Here is an 11,196-nt window from a genome sequence, read left to right on the forward strand (position 1 = left end):
ATTGTCATGGAAGAACTAGATGAACAATGGAATGAAAGAATGAAAGAGATAGAAAAACACTAGAAAGAGAAGAGGAGAGCCATCATCATCTCCAAATCTACCCCCAAGGGGTGAAAAGTGTGTTTCTGTGCTCAAGCCATCAAAAGATACAATCCCTAGAATGTGCAAGTCCTTAAATAGAACATAAAAATAACAGAAAACAGGTCAAAACCCATAAAAATAAAAGAAAACAGGTCCAAGCCCACTTAAATGGCGCTCAACGGCACTTTTGGCGCTCAACGGTAAGTGTGGCTCTTCAAAATGACGCTTAGCGGCAATTTTGGCAAGTGTGAGACAACAAAAATTGGCGCTCAGCGTAACTTTTTCTGCACTTTGGTTGACTTTTCTGCACTCTGGTTGATTGGTTGACTTTGTTGGATTTTGGTTGACTTTTCTGTACTCTGATTGACTTTTCTGCATTCTGATTGACTTTTCTGCATTCTAACCATTCGGTACTTTAACTCTTCTTTTAAATCATTCCAATAGCCTACAAAATCAAGGGAATCTAGCACAAAACCATTAAATTCATCTTCAACTCTCTTATTCACAAAACTAAAGCAAAAACATGAGTTCAAGTAAGCTTCTAAGTCAAAAAGGGTGTTTTTAATATCAAAATTAAGTATAAAAATAACGATTTTTCAACAGTTATCACCACACCAGATATAGGTAAAAGCTTCATGAATGAAGAATGTTCAAGCAAGATTGAGGCTGGCATTTTAAGGTGTTCAAACTCAGTAAACCGCCAGGTAAGCCAAGGTTCTTCTTTGTTCAAAGGGAGTGATTCTACTAATAATAAGATAAGAAGAAGAACAAGAGAGTTCAGAAGCAATGATGAAAACAACTTTGTCATGTCTTCATCATCATTGCACGATAGAAGAGTCATAAGGAAATCTGATCCACCCAAAATATTGAGGAGTGTGAGGCCAACACCAAGACCAACCACTGCTAATCAAGCTCTAGTTTCTCACAAGCGAACTAGCACAAGCAGAGACCAGGTTCAAGGAATAAGAGAGAGGGAAAGTAAGAAGAAAATTTGGTCAAGATAGTAGATCAAATCAAACTTTCAAAAGGCGTGCGACTTTGATGGTGCATCTGGTTCGCGCAAAAGATTAGGGGTGGTGCGTCTGGCTTGAACAGCGGAGCGATTTAGGTTGGTGAAGGTTTCACAATGGAGGTTGTTGCGCGAGAATGATGGAGAAGGGGGTGGGTCGGTGATGTCCTGGTTACGCGAAGCTATGAAGGTTTTGGTGAAGAAGAGGAGTGTGACGGCTTCGCAGTGGCTTCGGGATTGGGGTTTTTCTGATTGCAGGTCTGTGTTAGTGGTGGTGAGGCGAAATAGGGTTTGATGGCGGTGAAGATGATTAGTGGGGGTGCTAGGTTGCGGTGGTGGCTTGTGGTGGTTCACTTCCCACAACACACCTCTCTCCATTCCCATCCTCTCCCTATTCCTCCTCCTCCACTTCTACATTCGCATCACCATCGCCCAGGACCACTTCTCCCTCGTCACCACAGAACTGCAAAAAGAGAAAACGAAAAAAAAAATGTCCAGTTTATGAAAATTATGAAAATCATTAATATAGAAAGAGAAAAAGTTGAACGTTGTAGAAAGAACAAATGAGAGAGAAGAAAAAAAGTCAAATTTTATAACCACGTCAGCACGGGCTTAACTCCGTTTATGCTAATTTAATGGAAGGGACTTTATTTATACAATTTTTACAACTTTCGGACTCAATAGATTCAATTTTAAAATCGGGTACTAAACAAAAATTCACCTCTTAATATAGGGACAAAGTAAGCATTTAAGCCTAATTTTTATTTAAGCACGTTAAGCCAGGTTAAACCAATAAAAATTAAATCAATATTAAAAACATATTTTATTTAACTACAATTAAACCAACACCAATTTAAATAAATTTTAAAATAGAAATGCATTAGTATTTGTGAAATCAATGCTAAATTGCTAATTTGAAATTTAATGATAACTTTGTATCAATTTAACTTACATTACTTAAAATTGATATTCAAAAGCTAATGTTAATGAACTCATGTATATGATGTAATAATCGAACTAGTTCCATTAAAATATGATACTATTACTTAATTACAATCGACTTTTACAAATTAATATCTATTAAATCGACACTAAATTTATATATTGTGGATATATATATATATATATATATATATATATATATATATATATATATATATATATATATATATATATATATATATATATATATGACAAAGCTTATAAACTATATTGATGTTTGTTGTTTAGTTAGATATGTTAGGATTACTACTTAGAAGTAGTAATATGTTATGTTAGTTTGTTTTTTCCTTTTTCCCTAACTTATTTAATCTATTTAAAAGGTTAGGGTTTTTCCCCTTTGAGATTGTAATCACAAAAACTCTTTCCATAGAGAAATAATGAAAGTTCAAGTTTTTCTTACCTTTTGATGAAGCATATGCGTCGATCTGTTATCTCTCTACTTCTCCTTCTTCCAAAATCCATGGTTGGATGCTGCTAGTGAGCCTCGTGCTCTTTCTCTCTCTTTGCTACCAGAGAGCCTCGTGCTCTTTCTCTCTCTCTCGTGGACCAACACTAACTTCTGGCAGAAGTCTCTCACATGAGATATTTCTATCTCTCGTAGGCCTTTAACTAAGTGGGCCTCTGTTATAAAACTATTGGGCCTTATTATAATATGGTATCAGAAGAGCAACATATATCTTGATATGTTCTTGGCATGATGGACAATCCAGATCCCACCACTCAACCCTCTAGCCTGTTTTACCTTCATCATGGAGAAAATCCAGGTATTATTCTCATTTCCCAGGTTCTTAATGAAACTAATTACTCATCTTGGAGCAGAAATTTAAAAAGAGTTATTCTCTCCAAAAACAAGATCAAATTCATTGATGGCAATATCAAAAAGGTACCAAGGACTGATCCTTTATTTGATGCTTGGGAGAGATGTGACACAATGGTTTTGTCCTCGATCATCAAGACCCTTTCACCTCAGATTGCAGACAGATTGCAGAAAGTGTTATCTATGTTAACAATGCCAAAGATTTGTGGGACGAACTTAAAGAAAGATTTTCTAAAGGAGACTACTTCAAGATTTCAGATTTATTGCAAGATATTCATTCCATTAAACAAGGAGAGAGGAATGTCAGCCAATACTTCACTGACTTGAAGATTCTTTGGGAAGAATTAAAGTCTCTTAGACCCATACCTTGCTGCACATGACAAATCCCTTGTACTTGTGATTTGTCTAGAGTCTCTCTCAAATATAAAGAGGTTGAACATGTTATTTGCTTCCTAAAGGGCTTAAATGACACCTACCATACTATTAGAACACAAATTCTCTTGATGGAGCCCCTTCCCAATATCAACAAGGTCTTTTCTCTCCTTATACAGCAAGAAAGACAATAAAGAAAACATCCTGGAGCCATTAATCAGAAGCATACTTTCAAGATTTTGGCCAGCACCACTGACAAACCCAACTGAAAGCCTCAAGGGTGTGGCACTAGCTCACGTGGACAAGGAAGAGAAAGAAGGAGAAATCCCAATTATGGGAAACAATGTTCCCATTGTCACAAAATGCATCATGCGAATGATGAGTGTTATTCTAAGCATGGGTACCCACCATGGTACAAGAAAAATGACAACCAAAACAATCAAGACAAGGGAGGACAGAATGAATGGAGTTGTGCTAATGCCTGCAAAGATGATTCTACCTCTACCCAGACTCAGAATACTCAACAGGAAAATAACATTAATTCTATGCAGGTCTTTACTCCTGAGCAGATGCAAAAACTGATCAAAATGATAAAGGGCATTGATAACCCTTTACACAATATTAGCCAAGTGAAAAGAAACACATCTGGAGACAGCCCAAATAAATTTTCCTTGATTATAGACACTGGGGTCACTGATCATGCGACCCATGGAAGAAAACACTTTATTACCTTTCATAAAATTAAACCCAGGCTTCCAAATAACTCTACAGTTACAGCCCAACATGCCAGAACCATTCAATTTTAAAAAAATTTCATCATATTTAATGTTCTCTATATTCTAGAATTTTCCTTTAATCTTATATATGTTCAAAGTCTAGCCAAGGACCTAAATTGCACTCTAACTTTTTCTTCTAAGACTTGTCAGATACATGAGAGATCTACCTTGAAGATGATTGGGCATGCTAATGTTTACAAAGGCCTTTACTATCTACAATCTTTTCCTATCTTTAGTCAGAACTATGTTCCTAAATCTGTGTTTTCTTGTAAACAAATGATTATTTGTGACATTATAGACTAGGTCACCTTGGCCACAAAATCATAGAACAAATATGTAAGAATTTTCCTTATGTTCAAAGGTCATCTACAACTGTTTGTGATATTTTTCATTATGCAAAACAACATAAACTTCCTTTTTCCCAAAGCACCATTGTTTCTACCGATTATTTTGAATTGATATATTGTGATATATGGGGACCTATCTCTATTCCTTCTATTCATGGGCATAAATACTTTCTTACCATAATTGATGATTACAGTAGACACACTTGGGCCTTTTTTATGCACAATAAAGGTCAAACTAGAGAACTTCTGCATAATTTTATTTTAAAAATTAAGAACCAGTTTGGCAAAACTGTTAAGACTATTGGATCTGACAATGGTCCTGAATTTAACTGTGTTGCTATGTATGATTCCTATAATATTGAACACCAAAAAAGTTGAGTTGAGACTCCCTAACATAATTTTATTGTTGAACGTAAACACCAACATATATTAAATAAACATCCACAAATTTCAGAACTCTCCTTGTATATGTAGATGATATTATTTTGGCAGGAGATTCTATCACAGAAATAGACCACATTAAAGTTCTTCTTCATAATGCTTTTCGAATCAAAAGCCTAGGAGAGATGAAATTTTTTTTAGGCTTTGAAGTAGCCAAATCTAAGAAGGGGATACACCTATGCCAGAGGAAATATGCACTGGACATTCTTGAAGAGACAAAAATGATAGGATGCAAGCCCTACACTACCCCTTTTCTAAGCGACACCAGCTCCTTGTATAAGACAGAGAATTACTTGGCCAATCCCAATTCCTATCGCAGACTAATAGGGATGTTACTTTATCTCACTAATACTAGACCTGATCTATGATTTTCTGTTAATCTTCTCAGTCAATTTGTTCAATCCCCTACTGATTATCACTATCGGGCTTTGCTGCACATGCTTAGATATATTAAGTCAAGCCCCTCACAAGGCCTCTTCTTTGCTGCTGATTCTCATATCCAAATAAAGGCTTTTAGTGACTCGGACTGGGCAACTTGTCTTAATACTAGAAGATCTACCACTGAATTTTGCATCTTCCTTGAATCCTCTCTTATATCATGGAAAACTAAGAAACAAAATATTGTATCCAGGTCTTCTACCGAAGCAGAATATCGTGCTTTGGTTGCCACAGTATGCGAAATTCAATGGATTTATTATCTCCTACAAGATCTTAGTGTTGAGACCACTACTACTACTGTGCTTTACTATGACAATAAGTCTGCCAAACATATTTCTCACAATCACAGCTTTCATAAAAGGACTAAACACATTGAACTTGACTGTCATGTTGTCTACGAGAAGATTCAAGCAAATCTTCTTTATCTCCTACCAATTCGCTCCAACGAGCAGCTCACTGACATTTTCACGAAGCTTCCTCACCGTGTGCGCTTCCAGTTTATCGTTCCTAAGCTTTGATTGATGAACATACACCATCCAGCTTAAAGGGAGACGATTGATGTTTGTTGTTTAGTTAGATATGTTAGGATTACTACTTAAAAGTAGTAATCTGTTAGGTTAGTTTGTTTTTCTCTTTCTTCCCTTTTTCCCTAACCTATTTAAAGGTTAGGGTTTTTCCATTTTCAAATTGTAATCACAGAAACTCTTTCCATAGAGAAATAATGAAAGTTCAAGTTTTTCTTACCTTTTGATAAAGCCTGTGAGTCGATCTGTCATCTCTCTCCTTCTCCTTCTTCCAGAATCCATGGCTGGATGCTGCCAGTGACCCTCATGCTCTTTCTCTCTCTCTCTCTCGTGGACCAACACTGACTTCTGACAGAAGTCTCTCACACGAGATATTTTATCTCTCGTAGGTCTTTAACTAAGTAGACCTCTGTTATAAAACTGTTGGGCCTTATTATAATAAACTAAATCTTTAAATTTATATTATTTAATAACCTATTATAAGAATTTTGTTCATTATCAACAAAATATATCGATGTTCACAAATTCATTGGTAAATTGTAATTTATTAATGAAAGTTTTTAATATACTTCCGTTGATAGGTTATCTAAGTGGCTGGTTGAGGGTGGCTAGGAATTACAATGGTGGCCTAGTATGACGTGAAGACTCTTTATTAATGAGTAATTTACCGAAGAATTCATGTTTGTCAGTAGTAGTATGTCGATAAATTATGTTTACCAATAAAATTTTACTATTATTGATAAGATACATTATGATTGTCGGTAAGATGTGATTTTTTTTACACTGAATACAAAATAATTTTTTAATAATTATTGATAGAAAATTCTTTATAAACATTTTAAAACCTTTTTATATATATAAAAGAAATGCTAATTATGGTTCTTTGGAAATCAAAAGCTGAAATTTCTTTTGGAAAGTTTAGCAAAACATACTCAACCATTATTTTCATTCCAGTAATAAAAAGCTTTAAATTTATCCGTTGCCTTTAGATAATATTTCTTCCCACTCTTACCACAAGAATCATTTGATTTGTTTATTATGCCAAGAAAGTATTAATAATCATAGTTTTAAAAATATGATTATTATTTATAATTCTTTTACTATCTCATTTCATTAAAAATTAAAATATCATTATTTTAATTTTTATTGACTATGGAATAGTTAAAATAAGGTTTCGACCTAACTAGACATCAAATAATAAGACATATATTTACATTTCATTGATTATATATTGAAGTCGAAAAACTAACTCAACATTAAATACATGAATTTTTAATAATCATTAATGCATATTCTTTCTTATGCGTTACAAGTTAAAATTTACTAAAAATAGAAAATAAAATAAAAAGAAAACTGATTTTCAATAATAATAATAATAATAATAAAATACATTAAAAATAATATACGCTGTGATTTCCTTTCATAGAAAAGTTTATTTTAATAAATAATTAATCTTCACGCGTTAATCACCTTAAAATTTTACAGCTACGTTGAGTTTCTCAAGAGAATGGCACAAATATAAAACGAGAGTTACTCTGAAAAACTAAATCAAATTGCGAAGCTCAAAACTCACTCACTCCCAAGGTCCATTCAATTCCAACACCAATGCGTCACTACGCGTATTCCTGGCTCTTCATCGGGATTTGCGCCACCGCCTGGATGCTCGCTTCGTCGCCGCCAACGGTGGAGGCAGGAGGAGTGGGAATGGAGATGGTGTGGAAGCCGTCCGTGGAAGAGGAGTCGGAATTTGAGATGGACAGCGAGATCAATCGGCGCATTTTAGCGAGCAGCAGGTACATAAGCTACGGAGCGATGCAGAGAGACACTGTGCCGTGTTCTCGCACCGGAGCCTCCTACTACAATTGCCAGCCTCGCGCGGAGGCCAACCCTTACCAGCGAGGCTGCAGCGCCATTACCAGGTGCAGGCGCTAGCTCTATTTTCTCTCTCTTTTCTCTCAAGAGGAAAATTCATATGTTCATGCTTATTATGCACTTTTCCTCTTCAAATAATAATTCTTCAGATTCTCTAATTTAAACTTAGCTTTGTGTTTTCATGTAAAACCAATTTATATTCTATGATATTTACACATCACTTTAGTATATAATAACTTGTTTTTTAAATTATTATTATAAAACTCTTATTACTTACCTTACCAATTTCTCTTCACTTAATTTTCTTAAGAAAATCTCATCAGTTATAGATAACAAGCGAAGAGACAAATTTATGGTAAAGATTAATTGTCAACAAGATTATTAAATATTTTTCGCTAATATTATGATTTTAAAACGTGTTATTCCTTTTATATAATACTTTCTTATCAAATAATTAATGATTTACAAGATAACATAGCTTTTATATAAATCAGTGTTATATCTATTTCTTTTAGTAGAGTTATTTTATAATGATAATCCATGTAAATTATTAATTTTTAGTTTCGTGTTAAGTTAAAGTTTGAGATTGAAGTCTTGTAAAACCCTATATAATTAGCAATAATAATTCGGTGATAAACCAGATTTATACTCGTTATAATCCGTGCTTATCCTATTAAATCCCATTTCAATTCTGCTTTTAGAATCCCTCTGCTGTGCAATAAAACCGTGCCACAACATTCTCTGAAACGCGCACCACTGCACTCATTCAGTGCATTAAAAACGCACCAACCTGTGCATGCACGCACGCCACGGGTCGCAGGAGAAGCTCCAGAAGCAGAGTTTGGTGTGCAGGTGGCCGACTAGGAGACGCTCGCCTGTTTGACGTGGAATCCACAAAAATCTGAGTTTTGAGAAAACTCTCTCTCTCACCTGCACCATTCATCTTCAATCTCAGAAACTTACCCTTTCATCTTCTCCAACTTCTCACTAAGAACCTTCATCTTCTCTCTACCATTACTCACTTCTCTCAACTCCAAACAATTTTCTGAAACCATAGAAACGTTCACGGGCCAGTAAGCTTCGCTTTGATCCGAACCTCTTTTGATACTGTAACTGGTAAGTTCCCAAGCCATAACCTAGTTCTAGAATTTCTAGGAACACTGTTTCAGTTACATGCAAAGAGTAAAATCTGAGTTTCTGAGTTCTTTTTGGTTAAACCTAGTTGAGGAGCGTAAGAAAGAGCTTGTCGGGTAGAAAATTCGTAGTTGGAGAGAATCAAGTTACACTGTTAAACGTTCACTGCTATCCAGGTAAGGGAAGCTTAGATGTTTAATTTATACTGTATGTTGTATGATCTGAGTTGTATGAATGAAAAATATAAGGTTTGAGTTGTATGGATGATCACTGTTATTGTGCATGTATGAACTGCATGATGTTTGAGCTGTATGGTTGACCACTGTTATGGAATCTGGTTTTCTGATTTTGATTTATCTGTCATGAACGATCACTGTTTGCATGGATTGTATATATTGTTGGTGGTTTGAAACGCATGTGGATTTGATTATGGATGAACGGAGTATAGTTATGGTAGAGTTGGAATGATTAAAATGTTGAGATCTGCATGGTGATAATAATGGGAAATAAATCTAGAATGAAAGTTATAAAGTTTATAAGTTTGAAATCTGGAAAATTCTTCTAAGGTTGTCTTTGATAAGTGTTCGACCTCATGTCGAGCATTTATTCTTAATTGACGTTCGACCTTCTGTCGAGCGGTCGTCTTTGATAGCGTTCGACCTCATATCGAGCATTTATTCTTAATTGACGTTCGACCTTCTGTCGAGCGGTCGTCTTTGATAGCGTTCGACCTCATGTCGGGCGATTTCCTTTGATGGCGTTCGACCTCATGTCGAGCGATTTCCTTTGATGGCGTTCGACCTCATGTCGAGCGATTTCCTTTGATGGCGTTCGACCTCATGTCGAGCGATTTCCTTTGACGGCGTTCGACCTCATGTCGAGCGATTTCCTTTGACGGCGTTCGACCTCATGTCGAGCGATTTCCTTTGATGGCGTTCGACCTCATGTCGAGCGATTTCCTTTGATGGCGTTCGACCTCATGTCGAGCGATTTCCTTTGATGGTGTTCGACCTCATGTCGAGCGATCATCCTTGATTGGCGTTCGACCTTCTGTCGAGCGATTTTCTTTGATAGCGTTCGACCTCATGTCGAGCGTTCGTCTTTGATTTCGTTCGACCTCATGTCGAGCATTCGTTCTTGAATATGTCCGACCTCTTATCCAATGTTCGTTCTAAATCGTGTAAGGACTCCTATCAAGCGCTCGAACAATTGAGTGATTTTCTGATATCAAATAGCGTTGTCCATACAGTTAATTAACGTTCGTCTTTTTATAAAAGTGGAACATAGAATGAAAATGCGAATTATTGAAGAAGTTAAAGTGTGCGAACTATTAAAAAAAAAAAAATGAAGTTGTGATATTGATATTTGAACGAGCGTTCCAAGGAGGAACGACTCTGGTTTCTATATTGGATATGAAATTTGGTAAAGTATGACTGTGGATAAGTTAAGACTCGCTGTCCATCCTGATGTTCCGTGATACGCCTCTTCAAGTAGAAGGGGGTATTCATGTGTGGGAACGGCAGGAGGTCCTTAGTCCATAAGTTAACATGGGCGACGTAAGAACGGACTTACCTCGAGTGGCAGCTGTTTGGTGTATCCCAGTTACTACATCACTCGGGTGCAAGGACGCTTGTAACTACACAGATTCATACAGTCCGGACGGTCTGTCTTTTATATATGTTTCTATATGATTGTTAATTGACATGCTTACGTGTGTATGTGTGGATTGAAATGTAAACTTATTTGATGGTTGTATAAATTAAATATCATAAGCTTACCCTTGCATTTCCTTGTGTTGTCTACTGTCCATGTATGTTCCGTCTTGTCAAAATGCAATGATCATCCGTTGTGGATGTGAGCAGATGGTGGAGCGTCCCTTGAGCAAATGCTGGAAGAAGAAAATTTGGATGAAGCCAATCTGGTGGAAGTTGATGTGAAGGTCGAGCCTTAGAGCGCTCGTTAGAGTAGATCTGTGAACGTTAGTGTAGTTTAAACGTTCGACCATGTATTTTGTAAGGTCGTTCGTCTTAAGCTTCTAAGTTTGTTTTGTCGTTCGTTGTTTTATACATTTAAGAACGTCGTTCAGATTCTCATGGCCTGCGTTATGCGCCTTCTTTTGTACTGATGCCGTTCGGCTTTTAAATCTTAAGTTAAATTCAAAGACTGTTTATGTTACTGTTAATTGTAATTGATCCTGATTTATGGTAATTACTGTATTTTGGGATGTTACATTAGTGGTATCAGAGCCGTTTTGTTCTCTTAAGGACGTTGTAGGGTTATGAGTGCACTGTGTTTTTGCTGTGTGCTTATTGCATGTTTAATGAGTTATTGTTATTTAACTCTTGGACATATCTAACGCTCGTTTTTCTCTGTATCCAGAGAA

At 36.0% G+C, this 11,196-nt stretch overlaps 1 protein-coding gene across 1 annotated transcript; it reads left to right on the plus strand.

The window, feature by feature from the left end:
- Positions 1-7,269: 7,269 nt before the first annotated feature.
- Positions 7,270-10,909, plus strand: LOC108328747 (rapid alkalinization factor). The gene is made up of 2 exons (XM_052873424.1): positions 7,270-7,726; positions 10,676-10,909. The coding sequence occupies exons 1-2, from the start codon at positions 7,413-7,415 to the stop codon at positions 10,692-10,694; spliced, it is 333 nt and encodes a 110-aa protein (XP_052729384.1). The 5' UTR covers positions 7,270-7,412; the 3' UTR covers positions 10,695-10,909.
- Positions 10,910-11,196: the final 287 nt, after the last annotated feature.

Source organism: Vigna angularis, chromosome 2 (genome assembly GCF_016808095.1).
Source record: "Vigna angularis cultivar LongXiaoDou No.4 chromosome 2, ASM1680809v1, whole genome shotgun sequence".
NCBI classification, from domain to species: domain Eukaryota; kingdom Viridiplantae; phylum Streptophyta; class Magnoliopsida; order Fabales; family Fabaceae; genus Vigna; species Vigna angularis.